The following is a 17363-nucleotide window of genomic DNA, read 5'->3' as shown; positions in this document are numbered from 1 at the left end:
GCAGGTTCCTCTTGCACCCTGCCCTTTCCCTGGGCTTCAGGTCATTCTGGCAGCGGCACCTCCCTCTGAAGAACCACAGGGCCAGGTCCAACAGTCTCCAGTGGCTGAAAACCCTCGTTGGTAACAAAAATTGAAGCCAAACTGTGCAGCGAGGGTCAGTTTGTGTAAGACTTGTGGCACCAGTATATGACTGGCCAGGACAGCTGAGCCAGGCTCCCGAGCAGAGCCCGTCCTGGGGCTCAGGCTGGCCCACAGTGCAGTTGGTATGCCAGGATGAGCGGCTCTGGCCGTGTACCTGCAAGGCCCTCATCCTGGGGAAGGCAGAAGAGCCTGCTTCCCCTGGAGTCCCCACGGTCCAGATGCTGGACGTGTTTAAACACTTAAATTGAGCAACAAATACACCACTTAGAGTGACTTTTGAAAGAAATAAGAGTTCTATTCTTCTGAGATGAGTATAGGTGAATGCTGGAACATGAAGATAATAAGCTCAGGTTATGATACCCAACCTGTTTTCATGCACCGGTGTCACATTTGCTGTAAAACCCACAGAGCTGAAAACATGGGTCTTAGTGGGCTAAAGATGGAGTTCAGGGGGTGTCCCAGGACAGAGCAGGCATGTTGGCACCCCTCAAGTGGTATGGTGGAGGCAGAGACTTGCAGACTCTGATTTCCTAAGGATGGCTTCAGTCTGCGCTGAGGAAAAGCATGGGCTGCGGCCGAGGAAAGACAGCTCTCCCAGGAGTCCAAGGCTGCAGCGACCAGGGACACCCTTTATTGGGAAGGCCACATGCTACAGCCAGCAGGACCCAGGCATCGACCTTTCCTTTGTCAGTGCATTCAGCCTTACAGCTACCACCACACAGAACACCCTGGGACCCCAGGGGGAGATGCCTCCCGACCTGCCCAGGCCACTGGCTGCACTTGCCTGCTGGACCCTCGTGTAAGACCAGTCTTGTGGCACATGGCCTGCACTGGTTCCCTGCCTCTGTTCCTCTACAGATGGCCATGTGCTGTGCACCCATCTTTGCCCTGTGTGAATCACGTGCTGTGGGGGCCCCTGTGCAGGCCTCCGTGTGTGCCACTCAGCTCGGTAGCTCCTGTGGGAGCTATGCACTGAACTGCTTGGGACCCACAAGACCCCACAGATCAGCTCTGAGTTTCGCTTCACGTGCCTCTTCTTGTTTCCTACCCTGTCCGAGGAGAGAGGGCTGACCCCTGCCTTGATACTGCTACTGGGGCTGCCTCCTGCCAGGAGGGAATCATCTGGGGCAGGTTGTTAGCATTATTTGCTATGAAGGCAAAAAGACCCAGAAAAGTGGCTGTTTGGTACTAACATGGTATAAGGAAAGGCCTCTCACAGGAGCTGAAGCGCTTTGCGGGAAACCCCTCACACAGCAAGTCAGCACGTCGTGGTCGTGCCAGCCCATGTCCACACACTGCTAATGGGCCCAGCCCAGAACCAGTCCCCGCTGACTCCTGGGTGGAGGGAACTGAGGTTTCCTTTAGAGGGTCAATCTATTGAGTGATCTCTCTTCTTTGCCTATTGAAAGTTGTGTAGGACCTTTATGGCTGGTTCTGATGTAGCATTTCTGTGGTCTGGGAGCCACCAGGGCTGAAGCCAAGGAAGATGCGCAGGAGGACAGGGCCTCGGCCACTGAGGGAGCTGGTCTGGGTGCTCCCTGTCCAGGAAGCAGAGTTGTGTGCAGTAGAGAGGAGCCGTGCTGCACTCCCCACCCTCTGTGCATGGCTGTTCTCTCTACGCCCAAGCCTGGCTCGTTCTGCAGACATCTCTTCCTTCCCTCTGTCTCCCACATTGGTAAGCTCTCCTCCTCTTCCTTGATTTCCTGTAGAAGCCTAATGCAGATGGAAAGTCTTCTCTGCATGCACCTCCCTGTTTCCTGAGGCACAGGCCTCAGGGTCCAAACACCTCCCCCCACCAAGCCCGCCCAGAGGGGAAGGAGCCTTCAGCACTGTGGCTTCCAGGTGATCTCCGCACCTCCGTTGGGTCTGGGGCCAGCCCCGTCACATGCATCCTGCGCATGCCTGAGAAGGGCAGGAGGGCTAGCTGCTCATCAGAAGGAGCCAGTGGCTGTGGACAGCTCGGCCCTCCCAGCTGTCTGCTTCCCTGCCTCCAGCCTCAGTTTACCTCCAGCAGCAGGAGATGCCGTGGAACTCTGGTGTCTGTACCCCACTGGGTACAGCCGGAGCCTGGTGGACACAGGCCTGGCCTGCCGGCCGACGACGCTGTCTGCACTGCTCAAGTGCTCATTTCCCACTTTCCCAGCTGCAGAGTGAAGCAGGGGACAAGAGCAGATCCCTCCCAGGCAGCAGGGGCACCAAGTAGGGTCTGGCCCCTGGGGGGACACTGGGGCAGGGTGCCCAGCAGGATGATCAGGCTAAGGACTAAGCCTTGCAACTTTGCCTCCTTCCTGCCAGGGCTGGTTCTCAGCCACTTTCTCAGGCAGACTTTGGGGTCATAAAGAGCCCTCCTTTGCTACAAGTGTGTGGAGGAGGCGGGGTGCCCCTTTGGCACCGCTTAGTTGGATAACTATGGGGTGTCATATGGAATGTAGACTGTTAATCAGCCCCCTTGCCACTACCAGGCAGATGCCAGCAGCATCTGCCCAGCCGGTTGTAACAGTCGCTAGGTGTCCCCTGAGGGCAAAGCCCAGGTAAGTGGTAGCTGCCTGTGTCAGGTTTAGGGTTGGGGCTTAGGGTTAGGATGGGGCTGGGCCTGCAGGATCTGGCCTGCCCCTCAGCTGGTGTGATTGTGATGTAATGATGCACAGTCTAGGAGAGGCCAGGCTGGGTCTCGGTAGTGCCAAGGTCACTAGAGTGCTGGGTCACCTGCGTCCTACAGAGATGAGAGTCCCTGTGGCGCCAGGCAGCCCCATCACTCACAAATGGGCAGAGATAGTAACGTTGGAAAATAAGATCACCCTCCCGGAAACATCCAGGGCCACTGGCAGAGAATGAGAACTCCAGAGCCTGGTGGGATTGGCCCGGGAGGCCTCCAGCAGTACCTGGGTGTGAGCGTGGACCAGGCTGCTCTGCTTGGATTCCTGTGTGGGCGGCACTTGCTCCTCCTGCTGCATGTCCCTGCCTGTTAGCAGCTGTCACCGCCCTTGCCAGCCCTGCTCTGCCAGCAAAAGAACTCCCCAAGCAGGACCTCAGGTGAGCAGGGCTCTGTACCTGCACTCCACAGCCAGCTAGCTCAACCAGGCCAGACCAGCAAGCCAGGCCTCTGTCCAGCTGTCCCCACCCCACCCCTGCCACCTTCCTGTAGGATGTTTACTCCTGGGCTGCTCTCTGCAGACACTGAACTTCACTGCTGCCAGAGCCACCGAGAGGTGCTCGTCTCAGACCTGGCTTCCCTGGACAGAGGCAGGCCCTGCTGCAGCAGCTCTCAGGAACCAGCGTCCAGTTGCTACCAGCAGGCAGCTCCATTTTGGGGCCAGACAGTACACCACCTGAGCCTTCACGTACCTACAGTAGTTCTTGGACCATTTCCTGCCCAACCAGAATGTGAACAACCTGTGGACCAACTTGTCACTGCACTGTCCTGTCCCATGAGGAGGTGAAGATCTGATGAGAGTTGGGCAACCTGAGCCTTGTGCTCCTGCAGGTCTACCCAGAGGCAGAGGGGATCTCAAGCCAGATCTCCATGTGTGGTCTGAAGGGAGGCCAGTGGCAGGTCTTGGGGACCCCTCCAGCCCTTCTGCTGGCTCAGGGCAATGACCTGCTGATGTGGCTGACACAGGGCAAGTGTTGCAGTGTGTGGGTGTGTGCTTCAGCTGCCCAGGTTGACCCCCCCCCCCTTCCCAGCCTTGCTGAGCACTGAGGCTGGCTCAGTGTGACTCACCTGACTGACTTCAGCTCCTGAGATTACCAAGAGAAAACATTCCCTTCTAGTTAAGAGAAAAAGAGAGAGAGATGACCATAGCCACCTTCAGGTCCTTTCTTCAGAGATGCAGTGGGTCATGCCACCTGGGCTGGCCAGGCAGCATGCCCACCTCCTGGCACTACCCAGAGGAGACTTGGGAGGGAGCAGCGAGTTCCCCTGGGTGCTTCCTGACTGGCTTCCCCTCTCATTCCATACCTCTGCAAAAATGCATGAAACGGGGACTTGCCTTCCATGGTTTGCTCTCTCCCTGCAGCTGGGCTCTGCACCTCCTGCTTCTCCGTCCTGGGAAGAAGAGCCGCAACGTGAGCCCTCCAGGCTGCTTGGTGTTGGCACAATCTGAGGGCGGGAAAGGAGAGGGGACCCACCTGACATCTGCCTTCAATTCTTGGAAGAGACACTTTGCTGTGTCCACATCTCTTCAGCACGGCCCCTCTGGGATGCCCACCCCCACACCTGCCCCTGCTGGCACCACCTGACTCTGCGCTGCTGCCATCCTCCATGGATGAGATGCTGTCTAACCTTCTGGTGCTGTGCCAGAGGAGGCACCTCCTAACTCCTTGAGGGTCCACTCCCAGCCCCACAGGGACCACAGCACCAGTGCCAGCTCCATTGGGCCATTACTAGGAGACCAGGGCTGGAATGTGTCTTCCCAAGGTGCTGTGGTCAGATGCTTCCCTGGAGCAAAGATGGCCAAAAGGCCAGGCAGGAAGTCTGTGCACATCTCCCCTGATTAAGAAGCACATGCTGGGCTGGGTTGTGGCTCAGAGGTAGAGCGCTTGCCTACCATGCATGAGGCACTGGGTTCAATGACCAGCAACACATAAAAATAAAATGAAGCTATTGCATCCACCTATAACTAAAAAATAAATATTAAAAAAAAAAAAAGAAGAAGCACATGCACATGCTTTGAGAGTGGGCAGGTTCTCTGCCCAGTTCCTCTTTTCCATCCCTTGTGCTGTGCTCTCTCCTTGTCAGCATGCCTCTCTGTAGCGTGGTGTCCATGCATCTCCAGGAGCCTTGCTTGTCTGCCTGCCTGGCTTTCTCTCGCATGGTGGCTTCTGTGGCTCCTTGCATGTGGCATCAGTACCTGCTCCTGACCAGGGAACTGAATCTCCTTTGTCAATTTGGATACTGCCCCAGGACTGAGCATAATGGCTTCCAAGCATCAGTAGCTGGAAAATTTGAAAGCCTAAGGAGGGAGCTGTGGCCGCCTCCACATGATCTTCAGTTAGCAGAGTGAGGGTGTCCACGTTGGGACACCCCATTCAAAAAAGAGCCATTGTTTGAAGAGATCCATTTAACAGAAAAGCAGCACCTATTTCTGCCTTCTTGCCATCCAGGTGGGGTCCCTGGTGTCTCTGACCACGCTTCCTGTAACTGTGGCCTTTCCAAGGAGGCCACAACCCTGCCCCCAGTGGCCCTTCATCATTTCTAGTCTTGCATGGTAGATGTTTTCAGGCCAGAGCAGCACAGTTCCTAGTATGTATCACACTTGCAGGAAGCTGGGGAGACTGGGAGCTGGGCGTGATAGTGCCTGATTTCTCGGAGTGGGACTTCCTGTGTTGGTAGTGAGTGGAAGCATCATGCGGTAGCATCATGCTGGCTCCAGGCAACTTCTGTTGGTGCCTGGCGTTCAGGTGGGACCACTCCCCATGATGGACAGGTGCACAGGAGTACTTGGTTTCTGTTTTTATAAGCCAGGCAGCGATTGCTGTTGTTGCTTAGAAATACACAGGAATACCACTTGGGCTTAGGCAGTGATTTCTTAAATACAACACCAAAAGCTCAAGCAACAAAAGAAAAAACAGGATCAAAATCACAATTTAAAACTTCTGTGTTTCAAAGGACATGATCAAGAAAGTAAACAGATATCTTACAGATCGGAAGAAAACATTTCCAAAGTATGTACCTTCTCGGGGACTTGGGTCTAGAATGTGTAACTATTCTCATGTCAGCAATAAAAAGACAGAAAATCCAGTTGGAAATGGGTGAAGAACCTGAATAGACATTTGTCCAGAGAAGGTAACAAATAGCCAACAAGCACATGAAAAGATGTTGGACATCACTGGTCTTGACGGAAACAAACCCACAGACAGCTGTAGTCAGACAAAGGAGAGCCAGAGTTGAAAACGTGGAGAGGAACTTGGAGGCCCCACACACACTGCTGGAGAGATGTGAAGTGTTGCAGCCACTATGGGAAATAGCATAGCTGTCCCTGAAAAGCTGAACAGGGCTGAGGCGTGGCTCAGTGGTAAAAGCGTGTGCGTAGCGTGTATGCGGCCCTGGGCTCAGTCTTCCACACCATACACAGTTAAACACGGAGCTACCACATGACCATAAAGCTGATGCACACATATGTTTGTGGCAGCATTATTCACAATAGGAAAAGGCATAAAGAACCCATATGAGCACCAATGGCTGAGATAATGAGCAAATGAAGGTTATCTGCACAAATATTATTCAGCTATAAAAGTAAATGAAGACAGGCGCAGTGGCCACACCTATCATTAGGCAACTCAGAAGGCTGAGGCAGGAAGATTGAAAATTAGAGACCAGCCTTGGCAACTGTCTCAATAAAAAATAAAAAGGACTGGGGATATAGCTCAGTGGTAGAGTGCCCTGAGTTCAGTCCCCAGTACCAGGAAAAATGACAAGAGGAAGGACTTGAATGTGAATGAAGCTCATGAAAACCCTGGACTGTGGAAGCTCACGGGACTTAGAAGAAGCCAGTTGGAAACTCCCCTGTCCCATGGTTCTGTTAACACAGTGTCCAGAGCAGGAATCCGGAGACCGTAGCCAACAGGAAGCTGCGATGGGGAGAAGGGCATTGGGAGGCACAGGTCCATTTTGGGCGGGGGGTGATTAAAAAGGTCTTGTAGTTAGATGAAGGCTCCACAGCATACCAAAACCACTGAACTCTGGGCCTTAAAAAGAGAGAAAATGGTGAATTTTACGTAAATTTTATCTAAAAGAAATTTAAACGAGATGCACATGGAGCCAGTGTGGCTAGTGATGGAGCAGTGGGTGTTATGGCCTCCTGCGCAGCCTGGGGCCGGGCAGACACCTGCTGCCGCTCCTCACTGGGCCCTGGGTCATTCCTTGCCGTGTGGCCTTTCCTGGGAGCCTCTCTGCAGAGATGCTTCTTTGAAGAGGTAGCCTGAGATTGTGGGAGGAGACACCAGAAGGCCAGTTGCCTGGGACTGCTGGGGCAGCATTTTCCATAGTGAAAGCAGATGCTTTGGGCTGTTTTTGCTTGTGTTTGTTTTGGTTTTGTGGTGCTGGGGATGCAGCCAGGGCTCGCACCTGCTAGGCCAGGACTCTGGGGCTGAATTGCACCAGGTCAGGACTTGGTACACATTTTTAAGACAGGGAAATAATGAAGAGGTAGGGCCAGTGCTTCCAGGAAGGCTTGTGCTGTCTTGCCAGCCCCTCTCCTGCCTCTGCACCCTGTTGGGTCAGGACCAGCTCCTGCCCACCCTCAGGACTCCATATCAAGTGCACATACTGCACCACTGTGCCTAGACACAGGACCCCAGAGGAGTTGAGGCTGGTTCACTCCTGGGTTCTGTTTTCCTGTATTAGTGGGAATAAAACATTGCTTTAAAGTTACAGAAAAGGGCTGAGATATACAGATATAGTTGGTAGAGTGCTTGCCTTGCATGCACAAGGCCCTGGGTTCCATCCCCAGCACCACACACCCACACACACAAAAAAATAAAAAATAAAAAAGTTACAGAAAAGACTACTTGGATGAGAATGAGGACTTGGTGTGTGCGGTGTTTTCTTCTGTTGGCAGAAATCCTGTAACACACTCAGCTCTCAGCCCCCTGGAATCTCCCTTAAGGGGAATGTACCTGGGGAACTCGGGCCATGGGGATCTCCTTGGTGAGCTTCCGCCCAGCATGCTGCACGCAGCCCTCCTGTCGCAGGGACAGTGTGCTCAATGCTCAGCAGCCCCGAACACTGCCAGCAGCACCCCTGGGTTGGGGTGGGGCAGAGAGAGGAGAAGAGTCCCAGTGTCAGGATGCTGACACTGGGGGGGGGGTCCTGCGGCTCCTTCCTGTGTGCACATCTTGTGTTTCAGCTTCCGTGGCAGACTTAGATGTTGACGTTTCTGTTGTTCTTAGAGCAGAATCTTGTGCCAGCTTGTTTTGCTCCGCGTTGTTGTTCTCAGACTGCAGCCTGTGCCTGTGCCGGCACCCAGCTGTGGGGAGGAGGGCTGGTCAGTACCTGGGGCTGGGGCTGGAGCATGTGCATGTGGGCCTGCACCCCACAGCTGCACTCACATGTGGCATGCCATCTGATGTCCCCAAGAAGATGAGAAGCACATTCTCTTCTTGCTTTCTCCTCCTGTCTTCCTTTCCTCTTTTAAAACTTGGCTTGCACTTAAACAATGGCCACCTGCTCCTGAGCAGGGAAGGCTGCTGCTTGTGCTGTCCAGGGGCTATGAGGTGGGATGCCCTGTGCCAGACACCAAGGTCCCCTTGCCCACTTCTCTTCATGGTTTTGAAGTCAGGACCTGATGCCAAGAGGGAGATGTGCTCTCTCTAGGTGGAGAAAAACTGGATCAGCAACTGCAGGACAGGTTAGTCAGAGGAGTCAGCAAGGTCCGGAGTCAGGGGCCTTGCCTTGCACATCTGCCCCAGGTCAGACACCAGGGTCTGAGCCGTTCTCTAGCTTCTTGCCACCAAAGGATCCAGACAGTATCTCCATGCCTGTTTCTGCATCCGTCTGGTGCCTCCCTGTTCAGCGCCCACAGAATGAAATGGAAGGTGAGGCAGCGGGCCTGGCGCTCCTCTCCGCCCTGCTTCTCACTGCCGTGGCTACGGCAAAGGCTGTTGGCATGGTTGGCAGGCAGGCCCAGCAACAAGCAAGGCTGGCAGGGAGGCAGCCACCTGCCACCCTCACATCCTGACAAGAAACCACTCTGACAGGGTCACCTGGTGCCGAGACGCCAGGGATCGCACTCCCGGGCACAAAGCCTGGCCTGGACATTGCTCATGAAGAACAAAGGCCCTGCACTATTCAGGGACTGGAGTGGCTGTCCTGGAGGCATACGTAAGACAGCTCCTGACACTGCTAAGGCTCACAGGTCCTCTAACCCACTTTTGTTTCTGTGGTTGAGGATGAGTAGGGCCCCAGCAGACTTCCAGACTGCTGAGGGCAGGTGACCGGGACCAGATGCACCGAGTTCTGATGAAAGCGTCCCTTTGGGCCTGGGCATCTACCTCAAGGAAGTAGCCAGAGATGCCCCCAGGGACCCCCTGTATCACCACTGTGAGATCCAATGTGAGATGGAACCAGTGTCCAGCAACAAGGGATGACTAGAGTATTTCCAAGCAGGACACTACTGGGCCCACACTGCCAACCTTCATTATGGACAGGAGGAGCCCAGACGTGCTGTAGGGACACACAGACCTACCAGGGTTGACAAGATGGTACAAGCATGTGTCATTTCCCAAACAAAGAATTGTTCTGTTTAAAACCTGCCTCCAGGGAGAGCTGAGGAGGAGAAGACACTGCTCCCAGAGGGCCACACAATATGCCTGAGGACACTCCTGCACCCCTCCATGGGCATGGCAAGGTGGCTGTGACGCAACTCCCACACAAGGCAGGGTCTTTTGAGCCTGGAGTCCTCGCCGCCTGCTCTGCCTCCAGCCAGTGTCGCCCGGCGCCCTCTGCGCTCGAGGACAGACTCGACACCAGAGCCCTTCCTTGCATTTCTTCAGCACAGGTGTTCAGTTCCTTGATCCCAAGAGATGTGGGGCATGGCTGCAGCAGCCAAGACCCAGCTTTCTAGGGAGGTGCCCTATCCAGGGCAACCTCTGCTGGCCATCCTGGTTTCGTAGCATGAGCTACAACAAAAATCAGCCAGGGCTGATGTCATTCACTATTTGGGGCAAAGGTCCCCAGGGGTACAGGGCACATCGTACCTGCCTGGGCAGTGTCTGCCTGGCTAGGCTACTGCTCCTGATGGGCAGTGTTGTTGGCATGTTTTTCTCTGGGGTGGGGACACCAGGGAGCCAGTGACCCCCACAGGGAGCTCAGCAGCAGGGAGAGAAAGACACAGGTATAGGGGGCAGATGGCAGTCCTGGCTCCACCCACAGCCGGGCTGGGCAGGAGCAGAGCTCCCAGGGCCTGCATCCTGCTGGGAGCCTCCCATCTGCTGAGAAACGGCCTGTCCAAACAGGAGGTACTCCAGCGAGTCCAGTTTCTCTGTCTGACGCAACTGAGGGCCCAGGGCAGCAGAGGCCACAGCTGTCAGGTGAGTGTGCATCCAGGGCTGGAGGAAAGAGGATGCTACTGGTTCTGCTGAGCTGCCAAGGCCTGGCTAGCCAGGTTTCATGGTGCAGCCATGGGGTGGCTCCCCTTACCATACCAGAGATCATCAATGACACCAAGGAACCAGCCTCCAGTTTTCCATCCAGACGTGGCATGATTTGAAGGGGAACCTGGATGCACATTCTGATCCTCATCTGGATGCCTGACGGGAAGATGAAAAGGGGCTTTTCAAGCAGAGTGGCCAGGCCCTGCCCTGCACATGCCTCAGGCAGGTACTCAGGAGTGAGCAGTGCCTCCTAGAGTGGGCCAGTCCCTCTGGTGGACCTGTCCTGGTTCCCTCCCTGTGCCAGGTAGTTAGCTCTGTCCAGGAGGGTGGCCCCCCAAACCTCCAGGTTTTACAAGCTCCCCAACCTTTCTTGCAGGAGAGCAGGCCAGCTCAGGATCAGGAGTGGGTTTAATCCATGTCAGGCTCAAACATGAAATGAGGAAAGATTTCATAGAAATTCTCGAGTTTGAAAACCTGTAATCAGCTGGGCATAATGGCACACACCTGTAATCCCAGTGGCTCAGGAGGCGGAGGCAGGAGGATTGCAAGTTCAAAGCCAGCCTCAGCAACTTAGTGAGGCTCTAAGCAACTCAGCGAGACCCTGTCTCAAAATAAAATATAAAAAAGGACTGGGGGGCCTGGAGTTGTGATTCAGTGGTCTTTGTGAGGCACTGGATTCAATCTTCAGCACCATATAAAAATAAATAAATAGAAAAATAAACAAAATATTTTATTAAAAGGGGTAGGGCTGGGGATGTGGCTCAGTGGTTAAGTGCCCCTGGGTTCAGTCCTCACTACAAAAAAAAAAAAAAAAGTAAAAGAAAACCTGTAACCATAGGAGATTTAGAGCACAGGCTTCTCTTCCCCACTTTTTGGGGGATATCCTGAAATAGAAGTGAGAGAATAAAATGTAATCTGAGTGGAAACAGACATGGGGAGAGCTGTCCCTAAAGGAGGAAGCTGTTCCCATTGCTCACTTTGTGGAAAATACGGATTTAGCACATTCTTGACTGAGAAGCTGTGACAATGTAGCTCTCATGAAAAGGTATTTCAGGAACCAAAGATGGAATTTTAGGAATGGGGCATTTTTCAGAACACATTCTAAGACAGTTTGAGATTTTTGACTAAGGAGGTTCACATGTGGTGGGTCACGTTTAAACAACAAGGGGAGCAGTGCCTTCTGAGACCCCACACAGGCCCTGGCAGGTGCCCCAGGCTGGGCTGTCCTGCTGCACATAGGCGACAGTCGGAGCCACACAGGCCCCTGGCCCTAGCTGCTGGGAAAGGGGTCGGGGCGAAACTAGGCCAGGCCTCAGGGCTTCTGCCCAAGCTGCCCCAGAGCCTTCTCCCAGGACCCCCGAGCTCTTCAGTAGCTTGGGAAGAACCAGAGTCATACGCACCCCGCCCTCCCTGTGGGGCATCTGCTCATTTCCCCACCAAGCACCCACACTTTCACTTCCTGCCTAGAGACTTTCCCCTCCCACTGACACAACTGCCTGCCAGTGATAGACATACTCCTTGGTGCAGTATTACCTTATTACTCAGGATAAGTCCATGAACTCAGAGCATAGCCCCTCTGAGAGCATCAGCATAGCCCCAGAACTGGGCTCAGAACCTGCCTTCCAGGACAGGGCTCAGTGCATCCCTTACTGGGGCTCAGAATGCACACCCTGGACCCGGGCCAGAGCCTGCCTGTCTCCATGCTCAGTGAGAAGCACCAGTGTGAGAGTGCACATCCTGTTCCTTGAAACTCTGCTGCACACACTGCTACTGGATTCATCCTGAGGGGTCCTGCTTCTCCCTTCATGTCTCCCAGAGGAGCAGTGTAGTCTCAGCATCAAAGATGAGCCACCATCTCCTAGAGGGGCATCTGCCAGGGCTGGAGGTGGTATGTGGGGCAGGCCTGGAGGTCTCGGGGCTTCTGCCCAAGCTGCCCCAGAGCCTTCTCCCGGGACCCCTGAGTTCTGCGAAGGCCGGGAAGAGTCCTGATGCCCATACTATTCTTGCCCTTGCTACAGGCTCCATGCAGCACCCACCTCCCCTCAGGACATGGGGCCCCTGGATGCCCACCCACACCCAATATGCATCTTAGGAAACCAGTGGCAAGCAGCTGCCCCCTGATGCCCTGCAGAGCTGCACCCTGCTCCTAGCCCCTGCAGGCCCGAGTGCCCACAAGTCTGTGTGATGCAGAGGACTGCAGTGGGGCCCACTGTCATTGTTCATTTTCATTGCTTTGATTGACATGTCTGCTCGTCATGGTTAACTCTCATTGCTTTGATTGATGTGTTTTGCACTACAAAGTTAACATCTGGGCCCTAAAGAACATGGCTGGTTTTTTGCACCTCGAGATTTGCTAAAACTCCCTGTGCAGTTAAATAAGTCTCTGGTCAAGGCCAGAGGAGTCAGCAGTGGGTGTTAGCCATAAAGGCCAAAGGTCAGAGACTCAGATTCATGGGGTCTTAGAGCTTATGAAGGAGGCAGCTGTGGTATAGAGGAGGGACCTTGAGTCTGACCCCTCCCTCCAGCCTCACCCACTCCTGAGGAAGCCTGAAGAGTGCGGCTCCTTCCACGTGGTCTCTAGATAAGCCTTGCCACCGTCAGCCAGGTTCCCGCTCTACACACTCTTCCTGTCCATGTCCAGGGCACATAAATGGACCCCAAACCTAGAGGATGCCTGGAGACCATCTACTAAAACTAAACTGCGTAAATCCTTTGACGTAGCAAAAACTAACCTGGGAGTTTGCCCTGCAGATACTTGCTTCTCAGTCTAGGCAGCCCACATGCCTGGAGAACAGAGTACCACTGCAGGCCTCAGCAGGCACATCAGCTCCGCGAGGGGGTTCTGAAGTCCGTGCTTCTCACTTGCCCTGCCAGTTCAGACACTGATGCCAAGGCAGACCACAGAGATCATGGGGATAGGCAGAGACTGACACATTCTCGGTGACCAAGAAGCATGGTCTGAGGGGCCAAGGCTCCTCCAGTAGCTCAGCATTACTGGAGAAGGGTGAGAGACTACTGAGAAGCTAGAAGCCAAGAACAGGCCAGAGCCCCAGATGCATAGGCAAGCGGAGGAGCAGCAGCCCTGCCTCAGAGGGAGACCAGGACGTGTGTGTGTGTGTGTGTGTGTTGCTGGGGATTGAACCCAGGGCCTGGTGCATGCTGGGCAAGCTACCAAGTGAGTTATATTCCCAGCCCAACAAGAACTTTTTAAGTCACTAACAAAATGTACCCATTATTTGACTAGGCCCTTGATAAGAGATTGAGAGCACCAATTTGTGAGAATAAATTCCATTCATTAGAGCAAAATCAGAATCTGGAGCCTTGAGGACTGGCTTTGTCTTTGGCAGAAACTCCAAGCCCACAGCCTCTGCTCAGCCCCAGCTGCTCTGTGCACAGTGCTCCCCTTTCTGCATGCTGTGGGTCAGGTCCTGGCTCCTTGGCTCCCAGGCGACCGCAGTTGCTGCACTGAAGGCAGTGCTGTGAGGTGGCTTGAGCTGCTCGCATAGCTCAGCTCCTGTGCAGGTGGCAGCACGGACTGTGTGTGGCAGGAAGATGGGCCTGGCCAAGGGAACAAGGCCCAGCCAGCCACAGGTGGCCGCTGTGGAACCCGCCCTCTCTGTGCCTCACACCTCTGCACTCTGGCCAAAGGAGTGGGCACTGCTCCCCAGGCACAGCCTCAGCAGGACAGCCTCCGGCGTCTCACAGTGCGGCCACCCAGGGCCACCACTCTTGTCATTGCCATCTGGTGCCCATGGTCTGAGAGCCTCTCCTCTCAGCCCTGGGTTGCATGGCTGAGTGCTTCTTTGTGCACCTGGCCTTCTGGAACCTCTAGCAGGTGGCGAGCAGCTAAGGATGGGGTTTGGCTGCAGCAGGCTCTGGTTTCTGGGAGTCTGGCCCCTCTGACAATGAGCTAGTTCTGCTGGTGGCTATCAGAGAACTCTTGCCCACCACCATCTCTGCACCCTGCTCTCCTTCTTTTGTTTTGCCTGACTTTCCTACCCATGATGCCCAGGGCTTATTTCCTTTTACTCCTTCAGTCTTTTGCAGCCCCCTGAGTGAGAAGAGCCAAGATTAGCTCTGAGGCTGTGCACAGACACCCTGGGCTGCTGTGAACTAGCTGCCCCTCAGTGCCCGGTGTGACTGGAGCTGGGTCTGAGGAACAGGCGGCTTTGAAGAGAGGGGTGTGAGGTGGAGAGGTCCTGGCCAGGTTCTCACCAGCAAGGACAGAGAGGCCCCCTAGGCCATGCAGAGTAGGCCACCATGAGGTGCAGACCCCGGGGAGCCAGTACAGAGAACAACATGTATATCAGGGGTTCCGTGGGAGGGAGCCCTTCATCTGGGCCCAGAAGGGCCTCTCTGGCAGAAACTTGTGTCAACACTAAGAGGCTTAACATAAATGTGAAGTGTCGTGGGTGTTTTCTCCGACATAGGGAGATGGCCCTCTTCAGGACTCCAGCCACCAGCTGGCTGCCCCTTCATCTTCTTTCAACTTTCAGAACCTTTAGACTAAGCCCTTGGCACCCTCTCTGCCCAGTGAGGTCAGTCCGCTGTCTTACTTTGCCATGGTCTTCCATCAGGGCAGCAGCAGTGCCCTGTCTGGCCACGCACCATGAATGGGCAGAACTGAGTCCTGAGGACACCTTCCATCAGGCTGAGCTGCTTGTGGTGCCAAGGTGCAAGGAGAGGGACCATAGTGTGGGTGTGGAGCTATCCTGGGACCCGCGAAGCAGCCAGTTCTCTGCCTTACAGTTGGAAATGGAAGTGTGACAAAAGGTGGATCATCTGCAGGGACCCATCTGGGTGTCATGGAGGACACACAGTTCTGCCCTGGAAGCGCATGTCCCAGGCCCTGCTGGCCCTGGCCCTGCTAAGGCCCTCAACTGGCCACAGCACCCCCATCGCCCATCACTGGGTTTGGTTGCCAGGCAGGCCAGGTGCCTCTGTTTCAGGGAGGCGACTGCACCTGTGCTGACCTCAGGTGTGCCTGGGGCCTCAGCCTGGATGGGGCAGGCGTGGTGAAGTGACCCCTCAGTCTTGCCCATGTGTCTGTGCTCGAGGACCCTCGTAGCAGTTCTGCCAGGGCTTGGGAACTAGCGGGGAGTGTAAAGGTAGCTGGGAGGTCTGGGGCTGGGGCTCAGGGGTAGAGCGCTTGCCTAGCATAAGCTTGGAAACAGCTGGTCTGCTGTAGGGGCGGGACCTGCAGCCTGCGCTTCAGGCTGTGCTGGTGAGCTTTGCCAACTGCTGTGTGCCATGCTTCTCACTGTTCTATCTCTGGGCTGTTTCAGAAGAGGCAGACCACTACAGCTTTGGGGCTGGCACCCTCTCCAGGAAGAAGAAGGTGCTGGTGACCCTGAGGGAGGAGGGTCTCCGCCGTCGTGCCCACCTTGACATCAGCCTGCCCCATGACTTTCGGCCCGTGTCCTCCATCATCGACGTGGACATCCTCCCCGAGACGCACCGCCGCGTGAGGCTGTACAGACATGGCTGCGAAAAGCCTCTGGGCTTCTACATCCGAGACGGCACCAGCGTACGGGTCACCCCCCATGGGCTGGAGAAGGTTCCAGGCATCTTCATTTCCCGCATGGTCCCTGGGGGCCTGGCAGAGAGCACGGGACTGCTGGCAGTGAATGACGAAGTCCTGGAGGTAAACGGGATTGAGGTGGCGGGGAAGACGCTGGACCAGGTCACAGACATGATGATTGCCAACAGCCACAACCTCATCGTCACTGTCAAGCCCGCCAATCAGAGGAACAATGTCGTCCGCAGCAGCCGCACGTCCGGCAGCTCTGGCCAGTCCACGGACAGCACTGCCAGCCACCACAGCCTGCCAGTGGCCCACGTGCTGCAGAACTTCCACCCCGATGAGATGGAGAGCGACGAGGAAGCTGACATCGTCATTGAGGGCACCTTAGAGCCTCAGAGTGTCTCCAAGATGCAGGGCACACCTTCAGGCAGCCTGGTCCTGCCGCAAGGCGGGGTGGAGGAGCACGGGCCAGCCGTCACGCTATAGGCCCAGAGGCTGGGTGAGGCAAGTGCTGCCTGTCCCATGCAGGGGCTGTGGGAGCCGGTGGCCCTGGGAGGCACTGTGATTTCAGACGTGAAATTCCTAGCAGGAATATGCTAAAAATGTATGCCAACTTAAAACGAGGACAGCTTGTGTCCCTTCCTCCTTGGTCACAGGCGTAGCCCTCTTCTCTGTGTCAGCTCAGCACTATTTTATAGAATTTTGCCCCACAACTTAACAGACACACGCACACCCCAGGCCAGGCCCCCATGCAGGTTCCAGCCCTCTGAAAGATCTGAATACAGAAATAATTAGTTTTTAAATTTCAAAAGTACTTCATTTTTTTTTAAATTAACCTTTTGAAGTTCATGTTTTTTAACTCAGCTCACATGAAGATGCCCTTTATGCTGCGCAGTTTCTGCTGACCTGCACAAGACTTCCCCAAGAGGACCGAGGGGCCAGGCCTGTGCCAGGTCCAGCAGCAGCATTCACACCAGGCCAGACCCCCACGGGCATGTGGGTCCCTACAGCAGTAGGCACCACCGTCTCAGGAAGCAGAGTGAAGGTGAGGCAGGCACTGCCAGAGGTGACTGCGAGCTGTGTGCTCCCAACTTGTCCTTCGGGGAGGTTTTCGAGTGTTTCCTGCAGAGGTGGTGGACAACGGGCCTCAGGCACCCGGACAGAGTTATCTCTGCCCCCACAGCAGCCAGCTCTTCCTGTCAGTTGATGAACACATACTGACCTCCATTCCTAATGTCATGGTCAGAGGCAGGGGTTCTCTTGCTTTTGAGTCATATGAACATAATGGTTTTAACAAATATTAAATTCAGTGTCACTTTCCTTTAAACTTTTAGAAGTTTATTCATGTTTGAGTCAATTAAATTTTATATGAAGTATGTCTTCAGCTTAAATCCAATGTCAGGGAGAAAACATTACATTTATGCTTTGAGAACAAACTTTGGCCAAATAAGTCTCCTGCAAACAAAGAGTATTTTCCAGGTTTTCTAAGCCTGAATTCCACTGCTGCTTTCTGCATGATCCAGCACCACCTGCTGGCCATCAGCAGAACTGTCTTGATCTGTCAAGGTCAGAGGGATTTGGTGCAGCCCAGCTGCATTAATTAAGT

The 17363-nt window shown here is 54.6% G+C and overlaps 1 protein-coding gene across 1 annotated transcript in view; it reads left to right on the top strand.

The window, feature by feature from the left end:
* Pard6g (par-6 family cell polarity regulator gamma) overlaps positions 1-17062 on the top strand; it is a 32487-nt gene extending 15425 nt beyond the window's left edge. The window contains exon 2 of the mRNA XM_048806700.1: positions 15519-17062. Within this exon, the coding sequence (XP_048662657.1) occupies positions 15815-16243 (429 nt within the window). The 5' untranslated portion in view covers positions 15519-15814 and the 3' untranslated portion in view covers positions 16244-17062. The remainder of the gene's footprint in view (positions 1-15518) is intronic.
* Positions 17063-17363: the final 301 nt, after the last annotated feature.

Source organism: Marmota marmota, unplaced genomic scaffold (assembly GCF_001458135.2).
Source record: "Marmota marmota marmota unplaced genomic scaffold, marMar, whole genome shotgun sequence".
NCBI lineage: Eukaryota > Metazoa > Chordata > Mammalia > Rodentia > Sciuridae > Marmota > Marmota marmota.
This window is presented reverse-complemented; position numbering and strand designations above follow the sequence as displayed.